Raw genomic sequence first — 23301 nt, 5'->3', positions numbered from 1 at the left:
CACACCTCTGAAGTCATCCAAGTATGTAAAAGTTATTAGTCTGGACTCAGTGAACAGTAAAGGTCTGAATTGTTCTGAAATATTTCAATGTGCCGCAAGTGCCACGTAGCCAGAGAGCCTTCGTATTTTGTAAATGGGAGTAGGTATATGTGCTACGGCATTTATGTTCTGGCTTTCTTCTCTAATAGTGGATGCAGTATGTAAAAGGGCACTGTGCATGTACTTAGATGTGTGTCTTCTTGTGAATTATTTGTATATTATTTTGACAACAGTCAGGTGCAGTGGCAGTGTACTGGAGGTAAGTGATGCTATTGTCCAGTTTAAGGATGGTTTGCCTGCAAGAACCCTGGGTTTATTTTATTTGGGTGGGCCTTTCTGATAGCAGAAGAACAAAAGAAAACATTTTAAATATAGGAGAAATCCTGGAAAATTCTGCTCTTAAATGCTTTTGAAATGGTCAAAGTATTGCGTAGGCATGTTGTCTTTGGACTTCTGAAACTCATTTCCATCTCTGCTAAAATGGGACTGCAGGCTACCTTGCAAGAGAGCTGTCAGGATCAGCCAGTGAATATTTATGAAGAAATTCATGGTGAAAAAGAAAAAATATGCTACATATATTATTAATAATTATGTGAGTCCTGAAAAATACCATACTGTATCACAAAGCTGGTATTGTCCAGTGACTACACTCTTGGCACTGCATGCTACAGTAAACTGTATACTGAAAGCTCATGCTAATGGAAAGGTATACAGGATTCCATTGGTAAGTGATTTATAGTGACTTCCTATTATAAACAAGAGGGAACAAATATCCTGCCTTGCTGGTTTCTTTGGGCGGATGGTGAGAGCAGAATGAGACATTCCTGGCCAGGCAAAAGCTGATTCTCTGGATGCTTGCAACTGGGAGCAGAATGAAACACCAGAAAGTGAGGTATAAATGACAGTCCCTAATTATAAATGACTGAGCTCCATTTTCATAGTGCTTAAAACTTTCCAGTTGTAGAGCAAATGACCGCTGTTTTAAGTGATTTCCAAACTTGTAACAAAAAATGTTTCTGATATTAAATAGAGTTACTGTAGGATCTCAGTATATGCTGAAAGCCTACCAGCAGCCTTTCAGAAGAAGCACATTGCTTTCTGAGACAGAATAAATCATCTTCAGCAGCAACTTCTTTTTGGTTTTCAATTAATAAATATGCTATTGAGCACAACTCTAGTTTGTTTAGGAAAGTTAGCCACAGGGGAACTGTGTGAAATATAATAATGCATCATCATTGGCTTTCTCTGGAGTCACTTGACACATTTTATCTAAGCTGGAGAAGTTTGTAGGGGTTGAAATTAGTGTGACAGCCTGCCTTGATCCAATTAGTGAGAGGACCACATTATTTCAGGAGAGATGAGAGGTGGCTGCCACCTAAGGCGTGTTAGATTAAAGTTAACCAGAGTGCTTGTAAAGGGTTGCTAGAGTGCATCCTTGGTACCTTTTATAAAGTGCTCTCAGGTAGTGAGAGAGGGCTCATGAGTGAAGAGCGAGGTCTGCCCACCAGCACTTGCTCTGGGGTGAGTTCTTAGCTGAGGCTAGTTGGTGAGATTGACACCAAGTTGGGCGGGAGTGTTGATGTGCTCGAAGGTAGGGAGGCTCTGCAGAGAGACCTGGACAGGCTGGAGCCATGGGCTGAGCCCAACTGGAGGAGTTTCAATAAGGCCGAATTCCGGGGGCTGCCCTTGGGCCACAACAACCCCCAGCAGCGCTACAGGCTTGGGGAGGAGTGGCTGGAGAGCTGCCAGTCAGAGAGGGACCTGGGGGGGTTGACTGACAGCCGGCTGAACAGGAGCCAGCAGTGTGCCCAGGGGGCCAAGAAGGCCAATGGCATCCTGGCTTGTGTCAGCAATAGCGTGGCCAGCAGGGACAGGGAAGGGATCTGACCCCTGTACTCGGCACTGGTGAGGCCGCCCCTCGATTCCTGTGTTCAGTTTTGGGCCCCTCACTACAAAAAGGACATTGAATGACTCGAGCGTGTCCAGAGAAGGGCAACGGAGCTGGTGCAGGGTCTGGAGCACAGGTCGTACGGGGAGCGGCTGAGGGAACTGGGGGTGTTTAGTCTGGAGAAGAGGAGGCTGAGGGGAGACCTTATCACCCTCTACAGCTACCTGAAAGGAGGGTGCAGAGAGCTGGGGATGAGTCTCTCTAACCAAGTAATAAGCGATAGAACAAGAGGGAATGGCCTCAGGTTATGCAAGGGAAGGTTTAGACTAGATATTAGGAAGCATTTATTTACAGAACAGGTCGTTAGGTGTTGGAATGTGCTGCCCAGGGAGGTGGTGGAGTCCCCATCCCTGGAGGTGTTTAAGAGTCGGGTCGACATAGCGCTGAGGGATCTGATGTAGTTGGAAACTGTCAGTGTTAGGTTAATGGTTGGACTAGATGATCTACAAGGTCTTTTCCAACCTAGATGATTCTGTGTTTCTGTGATTTAGTATGCTACATCATTTTTCCATTCCTTCCATCACCATTTTCAGAGATATTGCCCAGTTCCAGTGCCATTTCCTCATTGTGTCAGAGAAGAAACCTAGGAACATGTTGTGTGATAGTCAAGAAACCAAACACTTTCCTTATTGAGAATGCTGTTCTTCAATTATATTAACAAAACAGTCTCACCAAAATGTTGCTTTAACAGTTGAAATATACATTGCAATTGATGTACAGATATGCCAAAGATCAAAAGCTTTAATTACCAAAATATTTAATTAGTTGTTAGGGTTAGAGCAGGTAGATTGCAAAAGATGAAGAAAAAGCAAAATGTCAGGCAAGATTCACCTTTTTTTTTTTTTTAAATTTGGTAAAATGTTGTCATCTATGTTCTCTCTGTTATCATTGAAGAGCCAGACATGGCCAGACTGCATTTCTTCTAGGCTGAGCTAAGCAGTTCAGGCTGTAGTTACACCACCAGTTTAATCTCCAAAGGAGAGATATGGTCCTCCTTTCATCCAGCTCACAGCATATCCACATGGATGATAATGCTGGCCAAAGGGAAAGAGTGGGAAGATGTAACCTCAGAAGACGGCTTCTCGGTCTGGCTTTGCAGCAGCACTCGGGGATATTGGACTGTGGTGTTAGACAGGTGGGCTGAAAGCACTTCTTGGAGGACATCTCTGTCATTTGGGAATGGAGTCTGGACAACTAGTCTGGATAAAGTTACATGTTTTCGATGGCAGGTTCATGACAAGTGAGGTGAACCCTACTCTTCCTTTTGAGTTGGATCAAGTTGATTTGACCAGCAAGATTTCAAGGAGAGCGTGGGGAATGGTCTTTGTCTCTCTCAGTGTGGTTATCCCCATCCAAAAAAGTGATGGTAATCCTTATTTCCTTCATGAAGGGCTGTTCAGACAGCTGCTTGGATGCTATGGTAGTGCAAACTGGGATATGCTGTCAGAGGTTTGGTATAGCAGTAAAGGATTTTTGGCAAGAAAAAGGGGGCCTGTGCTTTGAAATGATGGATTTTCAGACTTCATTGTACTAACATGCTTTTACAGCAGTTATTAGCAAGAGCTTTGCAAATTATCAATGATGGTTTTATTGTAACCCAGTTTCGAGTTTCTTTGACATAAATTATTTGTTTGAAAAAAACATAAAACCTGAATGGAATAAAAAAAAGACTTGTAATTCAGGAAAAATCTTCAGCAAGGGGAGCTCTTTGCTCCTAGATTTTATTTTTTAGCTTTGCTACCACTTTTATATACCATGGGCAAGCTGCTTTCTTTTAGAGCTGGCTAAACACCAGTAAAAAATATTTGCAAATACTCCTTCAAATAAACGCTGGAATTGGAATGTGTGTCACCATTCACACCTACTTTCCTCAGAAGTTTGTACAAGCAATTTTTTTGTTCATAGGAAATATTTTCCAACAGCAAAAGAAACTGACAGATGCTTGAGAGAGGTGTATTTATATCCAGGTTTGCTCTGGCAACGATGTTCTCTATTACTTGCCATTTCCATTTCTATACCTACTGATCTATTCAGTCCTAAACCTCCTCTTTAAAATTGTCTTTATTAAAAAAAAAAAAAAAAAAAAAAAAAAAAAAAAAAAGCAGGGCTGAAAAATTATTTGTAGCCAAGTACAGCATGAACAAGGAGACTTTTAGTGTCATTCAGTACCTCTCTGGATCAAATGTTTCTTTTTTTCCTTGGTTCCCTCTCCTCTGCATAGATAGATCTTCCCCCTCTTAAATCATCTTCAAGCATTGATCCAGGAGAGCTTAAGAGATACTGATTTAAGACATGCTCTTTTGGAACAAAATGTGAACCTTGGTCACTTGTGGACATTTATTTATAAAGCTGTTTTGAGAACGGATGGAGGCCTGCTAAATCAAACAGCTTGGCAAACATCTGACCTCTGAAATTATAGCTGGTCTCCCTGCCTTTCTTTGGTGCGACTGCCTCAGTGGTTGCCTCCAAGTGCTGGGGAGTGTGGCTGGGCTGAGTTGTATGTATGAGAAAGGGCTGCTGCTCAGTGGTGGGCAAAGTCATTCGTAAGTGGAGAGCTTCTAAGGGTCGCAATACGCTTTGAGACCTATTCCACAGGCAGCTCTGTTTAAAGAGAAGATCAACTTGTAATTAATAATCTGAAGGAAATCAAGCAGCAAGGTTGATTTTTAGTTGGGAAAGTAGCCTCATAAAGAGGTGCATTACTTCATGAGATTTATGCTGCATTTAGGGGCTTTTTGTAGCCACCAGTGCTCATGTCATTGATGTTTCTTTTGTCTGACTCATTCTCCGTAGGTGTTGCAGTTAGGCATTGACTTCTCATTCCTCTATAATGCGTTTCAGTGTCAGGATAGCAAGCCCACTGAATAAAGCTTATACATTTCTGCTTGGTAAATATTTCTGGCTTCTCTGCAACGTGAGGACTTAATGAATGAACAAATGTGACTCTTGATGGGAAAGAGTAGCTTATGCCTGTGATGCAATTTCATCTTTGAGGGCTGTTAACCAGGTGTGCTTGTTACTGGTGTCCTTCTCAGCCTGCATCTGTGACTGAGTCGCAGCCTGGGCAAGGGGCGCATTAAAAACCACACACATCATGTGTGCATGGGTGAAAGTCCTATTTTTAGTGCATACAAGAAGGCATTCACTGAAGGGCAATGAAGCTGATTTTTATTTTTAGGTTTTGCAATTCCTTGTGTCCTTGGGATTTATGTTTTGAAAGACCTAGCTTTATCACTCTGCAAAATGTAGGTGAACCTCCAAGACTAGCTTTATTCTCACTATTGCCAAGATAACCTTTTCCCAGACGTAGGCTGGGGTGGGATGTGCTGGGCAGAGTTCAGCGCCAGTTCTGCCAGCGAGGTTTCAGTGAGGTTCTGCCTCACCAAAACCTATTTCTGTAAGGTCATGTCTGAGGAACCTCCCCACTGCATTATTTTTCACATGTGCCCTGCTCCAAGCTCAGTGTAGGTTTCTCCAGGCAGACACTTGCATGAAGCTGGCTCTTTATATGTGTTGAATCAAAGATTTTATTTGGAAATCTGGTATCAGTTTTGGAATTAATCTTGGGTTATTTTTCCATATGCCTCTTCCATGAACTTGTTTGTTTTAAAAACTATTAAAAGAAAATAGACATTTATTTTCTTCTGTTTTCAGAAACTTTGGAGAATGGACCAAATAAGTGTGAAAGGTGAGTAAGGGATTTCACAGTTTTCCAAAACTATTACTATTACTATTATTATTATTATTATTATTATTGTTGTTGTTGTTGTTGTTGTTGTTGTTGTTGTTGTTGTTATTGTTATTATTACAGTTTTCCTGACATAACATAGCTGTGTAAGCTGTACATGTAAATATTTGTTATTGCTTGAATCTAGCGCAGCTAACAGAAAAGGAACCAGCAAAGATGAAACATACTGGAAGGAGATCAACGCAGCTATGGCCCTAACGAATCTTGCCCAGGGGAAGGATAAACTGCAGGGAACTACCAGCTGCATTATTCAGAAATCATCACATATATCAGAAGTAAAGACTGTTAAAGTGCCATTAGTTCAGCAGTTTTAAGAGATGGGTCCTTTTTCTTTTTCCTGTCAAACGGACATTTTCCTCGCAGGATTGGTTTTCAGCAAAATCAGATTCACAGATATGAGGCAAATGTAGAAAATGGGCCCCCTTTTACAGTATGGTCAGTTAAAAAAAATAATGTTTCTTCTGACTCAGACGTTTTCATTGTATTAAATGAAATGTTCAATTGCTTCTATAAAAGGCATGTAAATTATAAAAAAAAAATCCCTGTTTTTATCAAAACATTAACTTATTTTATGTTAATCAAAGTGCGCATAAGATGTTTGCATTGCTATTACAGTAAGTGCCTTGCTTTCAAAAAATAAGCTATAACGTGGGCATAGTACAACAGTACTATGCCTCAAAATGACAATGCCATAATGCTTAAACTTTGTATATTATTCCAAGTGGGCTTAAGCAGCCTAGGGCTAAACACATTACTGCTGGAGGCCCTGGAGAGTTGTGCTTATTTGACTTGTCCAAATTGACAAGTCTTAATGAAATCGTTACATCATTTTCACTCTCTTTTTTTAATCAACAGTGTTATAAAAACTGTACAGTATGTTTTGTCAAAGTGACAATGAGGTTGTTATGCATGTTTCTTACCTGTATATGCAGTATATTAAAATACCAAAATCATTCCTTTGAAAAGTGCAATACTCTAGAACACACAAATTTAGGAAATAAGTTAATTGTTTAGATTATTTTGAATTTATACATATGCTCCCAGCTGTGTTGCTCATTAAGGATTTCTAGTTCAGAAGATTCTAGCCAGACTAGCTGTTAATTCAAGTTGAATTTCTATAATTTTAAAGCTTCGCTAGTGACTTACTGAAGTTTTGGTAGAAGTAAAATTGATTTCTTCTTGTACAAAATTAAATCTGTAGTGCCATTTATTATTTGGAATGGAGCTCAAAAAAGTTTCCATGGTGGAACTTACTACTTTAATGTGGTTTAAGCATTTTTATTTTGTAGGTACTGCATAAATGAGGACAGTTGATTGACAGTTCACATTTCAGTGAGAAAAAGCTATAATATAAACTATCAAAGCCCAAACTAGAAACACAAATAGGAAATGAAAAAATCTCATCATATAAGGTGGGAGGGTTTTAAGTAGATACTAAACCATGTATTAAGTGTCATGTCTCTAAACTTGACTGCTGTTGAGTGTAATAACTAGCATAAAAACAAGTTTATTTTTAAGTTTTACTGGGAGATGTACAAGTTATTCTTAAGTCATATAACAATAGTCTAATGAGGTTTATGGAGCTTGAATAAACAGTGGCAAAGCCAAAACCAATTCATACCAAGTCAGTTACAGAAAACTGGAAAAGAGCTGATTGTTGCTAGGATTTGGATTTTTTCCTGTGGGTATCCTGTCAGGTTTTTTCCTACTTATCCCTTTCCTTGTTTCTCTTTTTGGTGAGCCATCAATGAACAAGAGAAGACTTTAGTCCTGCTCCCACTGAGTTTAATGGCAGAACTCCCACTTCAATGGAAGCAGGACTGTGCTAATGATGAAACTAACTTGCAAGTAGAGGCTGTTCCAGTTGCACTAAAATAGTCAAGATACATTGCAAATACCAGCCTTGGTGTGACTTCTTAGGAAACTTCTTGATGTAACATAACATGTTGTTGGGTTTATTTAGTGTACAATGAAAATGATTTGATATGAAAATATTTTGTACATATATATTTTTACTTTGTTTTCTAAATTGCTGATTTGCATTGACTTAAAGTGCCAAGCAAGAAATGTATGTCATGACTGTATGAACAGTTGAAGTATATGTTTTACTGACTTGCATCATTATATGTCTAGGATTCCATGACATTAATTTTTGATACTTTACTGGATTTTGACATAATAATGTGAGTTTATAACTAATAGCAGAGAGTTAATACTTCACTTTTGTTCATACTATTATAAGTTATTCTGGTATTAAATATTTTGTGACAATAAATTGATGGTTTTGACAAACTTTTCTGTTAAAAATATTCACAGTGTTTTTGTCTGTATAAATGACAACAAAATTTGTCGTGTAAAAAAGGGACTTTTGGGGACTTCTCTGGAGTAAAACTGGAGAAGATAAGCCATTGTATAAACAACTTGTTCATCGTTCTTTTTTTTAAATGATCAAAGCACAAAGAATAATCTGTAAAACACATCAAGTGGGTTTTAAATTTAAGAAATACTTGGCATAATTTCTTGTTACCATTTCCTTTAATTTATTTTTTTTCTACTGCTGCTTTAGAGTTTTCTGAAAACACAAATTCTAATGAATTATGTGTGCGTCTTTTTTTAAATAACAAAAATCATGATCAGTGCTGAGCCAACAGCTAATGAAGACTCAATAATTATTTATGATATTGGAAAAACAAACATTATTACTATTGCTCTTCTTTGTTTCAACATATGTAACCATTTTAGTAAAATAAATAACTGCAAACATCTTGCTGGTTTGAATTAAATATTCATTTATCTGTCCTTAGTAATTTGCATCTCTGGTTTCCTGTTATCGTCAACGTTTCTTTATACTGGAATACAAGCGTGTGATAGGCAAAGGCAAAACAGAATGCTAGCCTTTTGATTAATACACCTTGTGATGCACAGTTATGTGAAGTAGTTTAGCACATCCCTGATGAAGATGGCTGTTCAGCAAGTTTAGGCTAATGACTGCTAATGACAACGTGGCATGATGTTTATAAGTCCTCCACACTGGAGGAGTGCGGAAGGAAGCCATAGCTAATCACTGTGCTGAGTCACTGGAGAAGGTCCATGTGCTGGGAAGGACTTTGGTCATTGATGATTTTTTATGACTACAAGCTACATCTGTCTACAGTGCCATGTATGGATACACTCTGGCTGTGAAGCCTTGGTGGAGAAGGAGATGCAGTCAGTCCATCTAGATGTTCAGTGTTCACAGTACTACTGCTGGGTTCCTAACTTTTGTGCCTCAGTAAAGTTCCTCCAGTTGTACGGGAAGGTTGATAACTAAGGTTTTGGCAGGCAGTTGGCACTTTCAGGTTTTCTGTCCTCTTATCTGTCATACACGTATACCACTGTAACATCTGTGGCCATCCAACAAGTCAGTGGAGATTTGGATATTCAGTTGATATGCAAGTTCCTGAGGGAATATGCACAGCCTGACTTTTGCTGTTGGGAATGTATAGAAACACCCACGTCCTAGTAATGCTGAGCTTCTTGGCATCTACTTTGTACCCAAGTCTGACATGAAGAAACCAACTCAGTGCTCCCACTTACTCTGTCACATAGTTTTCAAGAGCTGAGCACTCCCAGTCTCTTATAAACCACTGAGAGTAAGGGGAGTTCCAATTTTGCCATGTTGCTCAGTAGTTAGAATATACATTGGGATCAGGACTACAGTCTCCTCTTCCAGCATCATACAACAGCTGCAACCACTGAACTATAGTTAACACTTTGTGGCCTCCTCTTCTCAGCTGGTGCTCCAATGTATCAATATATATGCCAGGTGAAGCAGTTCCACCAGGGAGACTGAGAGCAAGTCCCAGGACAACACAGAGGCCATTTTGATAACTTGGTGGCTTACGTTTTAACTGGGTTTGGCAAAGGATGGCAGCTAGGCTTGGATGCCCACAGGCGAGTGCATGAAGTAACCACTGCATTGTGGGTTAGAAGGAGAAAATAGAGAAGGGAGGTTGATAGCATCTCTCTGCTGTGCAAGGAAGAATGGCTTTAGCTTAGGCTAGGGAGAAGGCTAGGTGTGCTTAAACCTGTTTCTTCATTATTGCTTTACTCACCTGGTTGTTCATTATGTGCCCTGGCTTTGATGAATGATGTTTTTATCCACCTAACCTATCCCTCAGTGGAGATCCACAACACCAAATGTGAGATGCTACTACAAGAAGCAGCTTTGATTATAAAAATGAGTGGGATCTCTGATAATCATGAGGTTCTGGAATTCACAGTACTCTTAACGTGCAAAAAGTCGTTTGTAGCCCTTGAAACATCCCAGGCTGTGGGAGAGTGTGAGACTTATTCTGCATTAGTCAAAAGAGGACCTGCTTCAGAGAAGGAGTTTGTGGCTGCCCTGGGGATGCTCTAGAGTACCAGAGAACTGCCTTCTCTCCCTGCTTCGTCACAGTGAGTGAATACTGGCGTGAGAAATCACTCAGGGCCAGTCAGGGCTATTAGGTACCATGCTGATGGAGCACACCACACCCCGCCTACCAAAGCACTGCCAATCAGTGATGCTGCAGCCACCAAGCTCAGAGTCTCCTTCAGGAATCCTTCTAGAGGTTTTCAGGCTCAGTGATGCTTCTGTTTCTCTTGGTCTTGAGGAAACTCTGGGCCATATTCCCCTGCATGGCTTCCAATGGCTGGAGGAGACAAGTGTATCTGCTGTTCAGTCCCTTGTGTGGGTTGGAAGATGAAAGTGTGACTAGGCATACAACTTCCCAAAGCTGCAACAAAGCTCCTATAAATTGAACTCCACCAGGGCTACACAAGTCTAATTCATAATTTCTGCATTCAAAAGAGTACTGAGAACCTCAGAGCATCCCCAGCAGAGTTGGCTTCCTCATACTGCCGAGAGAGAAAAGCAGCTACAACAGCAAAGCTTGTCACTGCTCCTCCGCATGGTTACTGCCTCAGATGCCCACTTACTATGTAGCAAAGGGAAGGGTGCAGCTGTCTTCTATCATGGCTGACTTTTTCACACATACCAATGATTTTGGTGTGAAATAATCACATTCTGCTATGAAGCCTTCAACTCAGGTTGTCCTTCAACTGAGTCCTTAGTGTGACTACACTTTCTTAAACCATGGCCAGTTACTTGCAGGGAAATGGAGCCTAGACTTGTCACAGACTGAGGATGCCAGACCCTCCAGTACTCTACAAGCAGCTCTAAAGTCCAGTGGGCACCAATTCAGTGGTCACAGTGACAGCTTCAAGCATGGCAGACCCCTCTTTTATTCCTGTGTTACTATGAACAATCTGTGAGACTCTTGGAGAATCAGAGAGAACCTCAAAGGGATCCAGGCTTCTAATCTAACAAATACAAGCATTTCTGAAGTTCTGAGGGCCAAGGCATGTTTCCATGGCCAAGTGCAAACAGTTGCATGCCTGCTCGGAGCCAGCTGGACAGAAACGTGGCCTAGTTCAGAAACTGGGTAACCAAGTTTGTCATCAAGCCTCAGCTGCTACATCAAGGGCCCCAGCAGAGCATGGACTGGACTCAGCACAGTGTGAACATGTCTGTGCAGCTTTTGGACCATTGCTTGTTCTATGCTTTCATATGTCCACAGCAATGTCCTCCAATTTCTCTGTGCTTTGCTTTGGTGCAGCATTTCAAAGAGGACTAATACTGCTCTGCGTGGCTGAGCTGTTGTGTGTAGGAGGACACTGATAGTTGGGAGCTGCTCTGCTGAAATACCTACCTAGCCTAGTTAGCTAGGGCAGAAAGTGAGGTGAAGCCTGATGCAAAGGGCTGAATTGCCTGAGAGCACTTTTTTGACACACTGCAAGGAAGGCTACAGGAATTCAGCCTGGATGTGAGTTCATGTTGTACAAGTCTGTTTGCCAGCATCTGGGTGTGCTTGATCCCCATTAGCAGCACAATCGAGACCAAAACCCCTAGTTTTCACAGTGTTGGGCTGCTGAGCCAGTGTTTAGTTTTGGGCCCCATCTTGAAACTCCTCTTGTTTAACAAGAAGGGAGGAGGTTGGCTAAAATACAAGTAACTTGTGAAAAAAAAAAAAATAAGGAGAAAAAAAAGAAGAAGTGGAAAAGAGACATGAATGCCTAATGCAACAGAAAAAAAATAAAACCAAACCTCCTTAATGTTGGTGTTATGTCAGCTTGGGTTATTGGCAGTGGAAGTGGTTATTGGCAGCGGAAGTTAGACCTGGCTTGAGGCTAATATAACTCGCGCACCTGACTTTTTAAAAGGAGCTGAGATCTGGTTTCTTTATGGATGGGCTTTTTTTAATTCATCGTGTTGGTCCCTTCTTCAGATTTCCTTAACTTTCCTTTCAGCCTGTTTTGGACTTGATTCTTCTGTCTTTCTTCCTGCCTGAAAAGTCTTCTGTTACATGCAGACGGCAATGGAATCCTTCACACCAAAGCTCATTCTTCAGACTTTGCAGTTTCTAGGGCCATATAGGTGAAGGATGTATGATTCAACAAGCTGGTGTTCAGTGACAAAATCTGGTATCTCCCTTCTCCCAGCCCAGGGCCCTTGAATATATGAAGACCCAGGAGTGTGCAATAGAAGCTCTTCAACCAACAAGCTCCACCATCTATCACTTCACTCTTAACTACTACTGCTTTTGGCTATCTTAACTCCCAAAAGGACTGTCAATTTAACCATAACTACCTAAGAACTGCCAAGTCTCATTTTATGAGCTGCTGTTGAGAGTTTAGCTATTTAAGGCTGATTTTAAACAATTTTTATTGGTACTTCGTGGCATGTGCCTGATTTACAGTGCTGTAAATAACCACAAATTAGGGACATTTCTTTCTTTACGGTAAAGGCGCATTATCTTGAGCATAAGGAAGCTAGTTTTGACAATTTGGTAAAGAACAGGAGTGAAGGCCCTTTTCTGCCACAGGTTTCCTGTGTGAGCCCAGGCAAGCCTCATCCTGGGTTTGATCTATGTAGAGAAGCTGGCTTTCTCCCATGGGGATGCTCTAAGCACCAAGGAATGTGGGATGAGGATCCATCTACGAGATGTCCCTCACTGCTCACCCCAATATGAGGCTCTGAAGGTAGGAGAGACCAGTGCTGTTTTGTAAGTGGCACACTCAGCTTGATGCATTTAAGGAACTGTAGGTATCTGATGTTAAGCATAATTTAAAAATGCATCTCGGACACATGTCCCAGAGCAGGCATCACCTTCTGCAGCACTTCCATCTCTTCACTGTCTTCAGCAGGAGAATAAGCTACTGAGACCAGATGTCCAAACCTGACGCATCTCACGTCAGGAAAGACAAACCACACTCTCGAGAAACAAGACAGTAGGTCCCACACCATAAAGAGACCCAGTGGCTTCAGGCCACCACTACGTACCTTCCTTTGCAACATTGACTGAGGAGCATACTGAAGCACCTGGAAAACTTCATGCTAGGAAGGGGGAAATGTATTTTTCTAGTTTTAAAAAAACTTCTTGCAGTCCACTAATTTGTGGATGTAGAATTCCAGGTATAAGATAAAATGTTTCACTCAGGACCATCCCTGTGACTTGGGGATGTTCAGCAAAGCTCTCTGACCTTCCTCATATTAACTGGAGTGAAGATGAGAATCTTCACTCTAAGAGGTTTTAAGCTCCTTTTTTGCACCCTTTTAAAAAATTGGTAGCCAGACATGAAAACTGTGGAATGGGCACATCACATTCAGAAGAAATCCAAAAGTCATGCAGCAGAAGACAACCCTGCCCTATGCTGGCATGGTGGGAGAGGACAGAAGCCCCATAGACACCATGCTGGAGGCTTCACTGCCTTCACTGCACTGCACAGATAGGTTTCTCTTCAAAGGTAAATTTCCCATTCACATTTGCTGTCTTCACATACAGAGAAAAATGAACTCAGCCTTCTATTCACAGGAAGGCAGGAGGGTGTACAAGTGAAATACATGGCTAAACGGTTTGGGCAGCAGTTAAAAAATGTGAAACTTTGGGGATCTTGTGAAATGGCCACAAAATATGTGGCCGGATTTTAAAATGTTCCAAGTACACAATGGCAGCCAGTGTAGTCATGAAAAGTGGTCAGCAGCATTTCAGCTAGATCATTGCAAATTAAATGCCAGGTCAGCAAAATAGAAACATTTTGTGGAACAGGACAACTGTGTTTAATTTCTTTGGATTTGTTTTAAGAAAGCTTTGAGATGCTCAAACCCCCACTTTTTTTTTTTTTTTTCATAATGAAGTCTAGTTTTCCAGATTAATTTTTTTTTTTTGTCTTGTGACATGAGATAATTATAGTAAAAAAATGTTGAAATCAAAGCCAAAATAGAAATCACTGAAACTTATCAAAATATTGAGGTCACCAAATTATGTTTACTGACTTTTTAAAAATGTTCTTTTGGCTATTCATATTCATTTGTTTATATATTTACACTTTCCAACCCATTTTAAAACCAGAAAGTTTTAACATCTCAAAAATTTCCGCAGGATGGAAAAACACACCCCCCAGAGATGCATGGAAGAATTTTTAATGATCAGTGTTTTGAAAATTAGAGCACTTTTGCATGGTGATCTGTGGATGTAAAAGTCTGTTTCTCAGTACTTAATTTTGAGAGTACAATTTTTTATGCTGAATCATTTCAGCAAGCACAATGTTGCTTTTGCTGTAGATGACCTTTGTATCAGTGTCCTGTTGCCTTCAAAAAAATAAGGTTTAAGGGAAACTGTGAGGCTTTTGCTGATCTCTGGGATGATGAAAAGAATATGCATTCAGCCAGAAAACGAAGACTGTGAGCATAGCACTTGCTAGTGCTCCTCATCCTTGGAGTACAGACACCTACTGTGGTAATGGAAGAACCTATGTGATGTTAGTTCATGCCTGTTGATTACAAATAGTAGAGAAAGCAAGAGAAAGCAGGCATGTCAGACTAAAGACGCGATCCCCATCACTTAAAAAGAAACCACAACAGAATAATAAATGCATTTCTCAGTGGGCAGTGTAATGACAACCAGAAAATGCAAAGAGGTCCAAGATTTGCTGCAACACTCCCTTGGCAGTGATAACCACATGCAGAAAAATGCAACACAAAAACAAACAGCCAACAGTGTCTCTCCATGCTTCAAGATGCAGAGCATAGAAAATCTTAGTCATTCCCAGTGCTTTAAACCCCTGACTACACTCCCAGAGCTGACATCTGCTGAGTAGATGCCTGTAGGTGGGCAGCAGAAAGGTCTTCTCGAGAGCAGCCTGCCCAGGCTGGCATACCCCCATCAGTCCATGCCCAGGGCCAAACTGGAGGAGATTCCAGCTGGAAAGTCTGGTGCTTTTGTCACTTTGAAGTGTATAAAGTGTTATACAGTTACAAATTATATTTACCCACCCTCTCTCACCTTTTAAATAAAAGCTTTCCTTTACGGTCTTAGTTCCTAGAAACCCACATTTCTGTTACTGCTATCTCAAACAAGGCTACTTGCAATAAAATGTTTACTATGAAAACACCTATATATGCATCTCGAGGTAATGCAGGCAATATCAAACATCTTCTCAGAAGCATCAATCAGATTCCCTTTCCAGAACAACAATACAAAGTTGCAATCATTTTGCAATTTCCTAATGGGCAGCTGAGGTGGGAACTCTATACCCAATTTATAACATGAAATATTGCCTGTATCTGTTTCACAAAGACACGTACCAGCATGAGAGTGAGATTTGGTGGGACCTGGATTTACAACTGGAAATTAAATACAGGCACATGGAAACATTATTATGTAAACTAATACTTAGCTACTTCTTGCTGCATTCCCTCAACAGCAACAAAATGGTAGCATGGAAACCAAATGCCAAGTGTAATTTTTTTAACCTGTTCTATGAGAATGAAAAGAAAAACAGTCCCATATAGAACCAAGAGGACTTGTTACTTTTTCATCTGAGAAGTCTTAAATGTCACAGCCCCTGGGCTGAATTCTCCTTTCATCAAAACCAATGGAGCTTTCATACTGGTTTCCACTTGAGCATGAAATATCCCAGAGACTCCATTTTTCACCTCTTACTGAGAAACCTGGCAATATACTTCGATGTCTTGCTTTCAGCAGTTGGTTTTGGTGGCTCTCATTGCTCAGGCAGGAAATACACTTCAGAGAAGCTGTAGCTCAGAGACGCACTGAGCAGCAAGCCTTCAGGTGCTGGTGATTCAGCATTGCTCTAGCCTGAGGCACTGCTGCCCCAACCCAGACAGGAGGGCAGATCACAGGCAAAGGGCTCCAAGATGCAGCCAAATCCCCTTCATCTGTGTTTTACCCACTTCTCCAGTCCCCGTAGATGAGCCAGGAAACCACCAGAACAAACACTTCAGGCTCACCTGCACCCAGATCCTACCCACACCTTCTTTGCAATAGTGGAGCAGTAAGAGACATAGCTGCTCTTGATCCCATAGAGCAGGATAAGCAGCCCCATATCTGGCTGTTTGCACTGTACAAGGGTGTTGACTGCTCCTCCAAAACACATGCTGCCTGTCTGCATGAGGGACAAACTGAGGAAGTCCAGACAGTTGGCTGACATCTCAGGGAACTGCAGGAACAGCCAGTCAAGCTGTGCATAAGCACCTAAGAGACAGCAAGGTACTGAAAGAAACATTCAGCACTAACTTCTTATAAACAAATCACATAAACTATTTTGATTTCCTTCTGTAACAGTAGAGCGAAGTGTGTGTATGGAAGATTCACAGTAGACCAGAGAGCTACTGGGACTCTAGTTAGGTTTTTGGCAACGTCTTGCATGACATTCTCATAAATAAGCAAAGGAAATATCATGGAGTTGAAATTATCATCAAGACCTTATAAAACAAGTTGAAAACTCAGAGAAGTTATCAGGGACTCATTGTCAATATGGAAGTGAGCATCAAGGACATCCACAGAGGTCTGTCCTTGAGTGTTTGTGTTCAGTATTTTAATCAATAGTGTGGCTAAAGGAATAAAGGAGGGACTCCCCAGATGTGCAATATGTGCTATTAGTTTTATACAACCAGTTCCTAGGGGACGTACAGCCCTGAAATGGCCTCTGGCTGCTGCTGCCAGGGCATGCTCCCTCTGCCTCTGCTGTTCTTCGTGGTGGTCTCAAGCAGAAAAAAACAAACCTGTTGCAATGCAGAATCTTGTTACGTCTTTTGTTGTCAACTTGGTGCTCCTTGCAAGTACATCAGAGTCGAAGGTTAAAATTCAAAATTACCTTGATACATTAGAGAAATTGCCTGAAAAATAATAGAATTAACCAACTGTATTACAAGGACCTGTGAACAAAAGTGATGAACTATCCAGAGCATGGGGAGATAGCTAGGAGTTCTGCAGAAGGTGACAGCTGATCACAAGGTGAAGATGACACAAACCCATCCTGCTACTGTGAAAAAAGAAATGACACACTGAGTTGTATATTTAGGTGTTGGACTATATAACGTGTAAGTGAATGTTGAGCTCTGTTGGGGCTGCACTTCCAAGAGATAGGGACCAACCAGAGGCACCCACAGTTATCAGATAAGGAGCAAACATGATCTGGAAGGAAAAACTGATTGATCTGGGGTTATTAAATGTAGAGAAGATAATGCTCTTCAGGTATATGTAGCCAGCACAGAGAGAAAGGAAATAATCTGTTCTTTGTACCATAGTACAGCTGAGTAATAATGGGTTTTAAATGCAGCAAAGGAGATGGCAGGTGAGTTACTGCGTAAGACATGCCAACAGAAGGAGGATTAGATGAGGAAGCACTGGAATACGTTGCCTGTGCGGGTGGTAGACTTCCCATCACTGAAGATTTTTTTAAGAACAAGTTAGAGACATATTAATCAGGAATTTGATAGTTGTAATTGATCCTACTTTGGGTGATGATGGCCTCTCAAGGTCGCCTCCCCACCCTTATTTTCCATTTCAGCAGTCTGCCTTATATACATGGCATGGAGGTCTGTTGCTCAATAGACTGTTAAAAGAGTGAATAGCAGCTGGTTTATCCCTCTGTTTTCCAAAGGTGTGTTTACATTCCAGGAGTAAGAGTAGAGGGGGAGGACAGCAAGTTCTGATCCCACCAGCCAGCCAGCAGAGGAGACTGGGCAGCCATTCATCGGAGGCTGTTTAACTTTCCCAGCCTTTCAGAGCCTAACACAAAGGACAAAGGTGGCTCCCAGGTGGAAGACAACAGACTTGAAAAACACGGAAGCTGACAGAGAGGGATGTACATTTAACATGAAAGTTAAAATTACCAGAAGAAGAAAGCAAGGAAATTTCCAGTTAGGTGCAGTGGAACGACTCCTGAAAGATCTGTAAGTGCTTTGGCCTCCACAGAAAATACTTGGGCAGAAACCTTCCAGAAGGCATGTTTGTTTTGAGCAGAATCTGGAGTTCCTGCACTGAGCTTTCTGAAGGCTACGTTGCAGGATTAGCCTATATTCCCTCCACTCAATGTCATGGAAGGCTGAACGTTTTTGCTGTGTTCTGGAGCCTGACACAGGCAGACAGACCACAAAGAAAAACACGGGAACAGATCCTATAAGCTGCTTCAAGTAACACTTGCTCCAGAGCCTCTGGTGAATGCTGAGAAATTCTAGTTTCACAAAAGATGCCAACAGGGGAAGAAATTATTTCACAGTTTGCCTCAAGCTTCAAAAAGGGTTGCTGAACATGTTAACCGATACCCTTTCTGACAGGCTGGTTTGCGGTCAATGCTGCTAACTAACGGGAAAACAAATGCCTGTAGTCCGAGTGGGGATTCGCACTCTGCGCCACAAAGCCAAGGGAATTGCTGATGAAGAATCCCCAGAGCTGCTCTGAGAGAGTGCACAGGCCAGCAGGATGTGTAAAAAAACATCAGGAATGTTCCTTATGTGACAATATGGATCATTCAGAAGGAAGGCTCTGCTGGGAATGGAAAGACATGGTATATTGACTCAAAGGGACACTTTGAATATGTTTCTAGGTATGAGCAGCTCACTTCAGAAAGAAACTAGTGGATAGGGAAATGGGGAGGCGGGACGAGGAGGCAAAGCAAAATCAAGCTATGTACAAAGATGGAGACTGAGCCAGAAAATAGAAAGGGGGAAAGTAAATCAGAATTTAAGAGTCTTGCATACATTCATTACAATAAGATGATTTTTTTTTTTTTTGCAAGCACCGGCAATTCCATTAGCCAAATAGATACACAATCACTTTTGATATGAAAGAGACAAGAATTTTATTACCATTGTATCAGATCCAGTGACTATAGCAAATTCAATCCCCTTTCTTTGCCAGCTACATGATTCACAAGGTGTTTGCTGCAAAGACTGACAGTCTGACTGTTTGTGTGTGCCGAATGAGCTATTCTTGATGCAAAAGACTCGCATAAGTGGTCAGAAATGTTCAGGAGGATGATGAAACCTGAAATGTATCCAAGTGCAGCATGATAGAAATAGGCTTTGGCTCTCAAGGTAGGAAAGAGGAATATCACAGATACTGCTAATGGGAGCTGGTTATAAAACTGAACTACTGATCACTGGAGGATGGAAACCAGTCAAATGTCCTAGACCTGAAAGATCTGACCAACATGGGACATCGTCTGTTAGAGACAGAACAAGGATTCCTTCCTCTACCTCCACCTGGTGCCAGGGATTAAAGAGACCCTTACTGTGACTTTGCAATACATCAGTGAGACTACAAGTCTAGTTCTTTATTTAGGATAACATCCTTTTTTTTTTTTTTTTATATTAAGATTCTGCTCCTTTAACAAGAGTTGCAAAAACCGACCTGTGAAAATATACTTACTTACGGAAACGGCAGAAATGTCTCATGAGATCCTCACAGGAGCAATGCATAATACTGATACTGTTGTCTGTCTCGGCACCAGCATTTTATCAAATGGCTTTTGAGAGGTCTGCCTGGAGAATATATTATTAACTCCACAGTCAGAATGAAAGAGCATGAAACATTAAGAATCTATAACTGGTCTTTTAAGAAATTAGGGTCTGCGCATATGCAATGACAAGATTTTTCTCCATTTCTCAGAACTGCTGGACCACCCATTTTTCAAAATATCAGCAAAAGCAACACAGCAGTGGATGTTCCACTTCCTGGCCAGCATTATTATTATTATTAAATTACTTTCTTCAAACTACTGAATTCAAGCACAGACTTCATTTTCAGTTAACTACAGGTTAGAATTAACTCTGCCCTTTGGACTAAGGGAAATGCAAAGCCTTAAACCTTCACAGTGCATTTGTCTACAAGTTTTCTCCCTCCCTCCTCTCACTTCCCTGCGTGTCTTTGCTGCCTTGTAGATGGGATGGGTTGACTTTTACAGAGCCTAACTCAAGAGGGCACAGGACTAAATGATGACTTCTTTGTGACTATGTTTACTATTAAAGAAGAAGCAGCTACTAAATAAGAATAATTTCATAGGGTTTAAGCACACTTTGATCTTGATTTACCAAGACACTGGCTGTGCCATACATTTCCATTGAGTAGAATGTGTATTTTATGACGGGGGTGACGGATGGGACTTCAACGGCAAAAAGCTATGAACATGTGGATAAGATTTGGTTTTTGAGTGCTGCTGAGTATTTGTGTAGAAAAAAAAGATGGTGCTTTTGAGATAACACTGGAGCTGCATAGAGGGCCTGAAAACATAAAAACCACGAGTGAATGGAGCCTTGAAACACAAATCCAAACCCACAACCAGCCTTCACAGTCCAGCCAAGAGAGGCTTTTTATTTACTTTTCCATGCCATTGAGTGCAACAATTCATTTACTCCTGATATATAAATACATACACACACGACACTAAGTAATATCCTGCTGATCCGAAATGCTCCCCAGGCCTCACACCCTCCCCACCGGCAATCCCCCTCCCAGCCAGCTCTCTTCCGCTCTGCAACAGCGCAGCCCTGGGGTACATAACTGAGAAATATCTGCTTCAGACAAGGGAGGAAGCTTCATGAATCACCAAACAACACTTCTCAGGTGGGAAAAGCACATTCTTTGTTCCTCTATGTGGAATTAGAAAAATATGTGTAGAAGTAAAGCCCTGAAAGCCCCAGGAGATCAATTGCTCTATTTCTCTTTCTTTTTTGGTTTTGTTGAGCTTGTGAGTTTTGGGGTGGTTTAATTAAAGGTCTTAAAATTCTTTAACACTAACATTGAAATGCTTCATATTTTTCCTCCGGACTTGCAGAGTTTCCGTCCTCCTCCTCTCTCTCTTGTGTCACTTTTACTCTGCAATAAAACAATTGAATCACACGCTGGTACATAAATATTGGCAGATCTTTAGGTTTGCTGTTTTTTTCACTCAGCCTGTTGGGCAAACAGCCTAGAAAGGCTAAGTTATTTGCCAGAGTTTGAACTTCTGGCAAACAGTGCAGATCCAGTACAAATCTCAAATCATATTTCAGGAATGCCGTGCTTCTACCGCACCTTTCCAACTCTTCTCTCTGTGCACTAATGACTATTATGGGGAAATGCGTTCCAGAAATGTGAAAATCAATGTAGTGGGAAATGTACCAAAACCACCTTTCCACTTATACAATCTCAGTTGTCCAAGAAACACAATTAATTAGTGTTATTGAGCTGTTTAGCTCCCCAATAAAAGCTTTTTGAGTGATTATATGAAGAACCATTGGTACTGGAGACTTCATACTGAAGTAATTAATGGAAGTTGATTATATTCTGACAAGTTAAACACAGGTTTGTTTGATATTACACACACATGGAAAACACATGCGCTATTGAGCTCAGTACCTAGGAGTTTAGATTAATGGTGTTGATGAATTATGTGGAGATTATATACTTTGCAGACACATAATGGACCTGATTTTGAAAAGCAGGCTCTCATTTTGCTCCTGCAATTTTGAGGGTGTGAATAATTGCAGGTGATTTTCTAGCAGCTAGACATCTCATTGCCTGGTTGAATTCCTTCGGGCAGAGGTCATGCTTGGTTTTGTGCAAAGCACCAGAAGGCACTGGGAGAACACATGGAGACAGTGAAGTACAAACTTACACTAGTGCTACACGCTGCAACCACAGTGACCAGCAAGGTTTCATGCACAGCTGTGGTAGCTGAGTTGGGACATTCAAGAAGTATATTCTCTTTCCAAGTTCAGGGGCATGTGGTGAACTTGTGGCTCAACCCCAAGAGGGGAAGGAGGAAGCTGTCACTAAGCTTTCTCCTGCCACCAGGCAGAGGATGGTAACAGACCTGACACTTGGTCCTGAGACCAGCTGCTGAAGCAGTCTCTGTGGGACATTATTCAAGTTCAGCCTAATATATGAGCCTACTACTTGGCCTCTTTCTCTTGAGGCTCTATCTAAAGGCAACTGAATGTCATTGGGATGAGGACAGAGGTAGTAATCGATGTTAGAGTTTAAAGGCTGAGATAGCCTGGACATAGAAGGCCAGGTTCAAATGGATGGCTTGATTCAGACATGGAATGGACACAGATTTTGGTCTTAGCTGCACTAGTTTGCCACATAGAACAGACAAGCCCAGATCTGATGCTTTCCCATGTTGTTTACCCACAGGAACACACAAGGGTGCCACAGACACTATTGCAGGGCATTTTCTAAGTGCTTAAAGCATGCTCCCTTGGGCTTTTCCTAGGAACATGTCCACAAGGAGCTGGGACTGCAGATACCCCAAACCCAAGCTATGAAGTCAGGAGGACTGCAAGCTGTGGATAGCAGCCTGGCTTTCACAGAACTCCTGGGACTGGCTTCAAGGCCCATAAGCCAGCCCAAAGCTGGATGAGCATCTCCTCCTGAAAGCAGATCCTGCAGAGCCCTGTGGGCATGATTCAGTTCAAGACACCAAATCTGGGAGTCAAAATTCAGGTTTCCACATGAGCCAGGCACTTAAACTTCCACACTCATCAAAACTGCCAGTGGAGCCTGCAGAGGGATTCTGCCCCCGCTAATACAGTTTCCTTGCTGAACTGCCTACGCCTCCCCTCTAGCTCAGACACCTGTGGACAACTCACATGAGAAACCCCTGTTTAGGTGTCAGTCACCAAGTGAAACCTTCTCGGAGATGCATAACAGCTACAGTGCAGCAGTAGCAGGCTGTTTCCAGCACCATTGTGATCACAGACACATGCTGGATCCTCTGCCCAGCCCTCTGCTGTTCCTTGGATGGGACATGCCCAGCACCCTGTGGCAGCGAATTTTCAGCACTGCCCAGATTGAACTAACATGGAGAAATAGCCCTCTGAGGACTGCGGGCTCCAGAAGCAAGGGTTATTAACACCCCGGGCAGGGCAGGAAGGAGCAGACAGCCTTCCTCCAGGGACTAACACACGTTCCTCAAAGTTTTGGTGTGTTCAGAGCTAGAAAGTGTTTCAGCTCAGTCATTTTAGATCACCCTGGCTGCAAAATTAGTTAAGAAGATGCATCATAGCCCATATTCAGTAGTTGTACTCAGAGACATTCTTTAGGCTATAGCTTGACATATGCTACATAGAAAGAGAAGGGGAAAGACATGTAGAACTGTTCTGGCTTGGATCTTAAAGACATGTGAGGGACAAATATGAGGCATGTGCCTATGGAGGTACAGTAAGTGGAAAATTAAAGAGGGCCACACAGCTTCT

At 41.7% G+C, this 23301-nt stretch overlaps 1 protein-coding gene across 1 annotated transcript in view; it reads left to right on the top strand.

Moving 5' to 3' along the window:
- Positions 1 to 8560, top strand: part of MKX (mohawk homeobox) — a 49084-nt gene extending 40524 nt beyond the window's left edge. The window contains exons 5-6 of the mRNA XM_026843405.1: positions 5642 to 5675; positions 5863 to 8560. Coding sequence (XP_026699206.1) covers positions 5642 to 5675; positions 5863 to 6049 — 221 coding nt within the window. The 3' untranslated portion in view covers positions 6050 to 8560. The remainder of the gene's footprint in view (positions 1 to 5641; positions 5676 to 5862) is intronic.
- Positions 8561 to 23301: the final 14741 nt, after the last annotated feature.

Source organism: Athene cunicularia (assembly GCF_003259725.1).
Source record: "Athene cunicularia isolate RWA chromosome 2 unlocalized genomic scaffold, athCun1 chr2_part1, whole genome shotgun sequence".
In the NCBI taxonomy this organism is placed as follows: Eukaryota; Metazoa; Chordata; class Aves; order Strigiformes; family Strigidae; genus Athene; species Athene cunicularia.
Note: the sequence above shows the minus strand (reverse complement) of the source record. Positions and strands in the feature narration are given on the sequence as shown.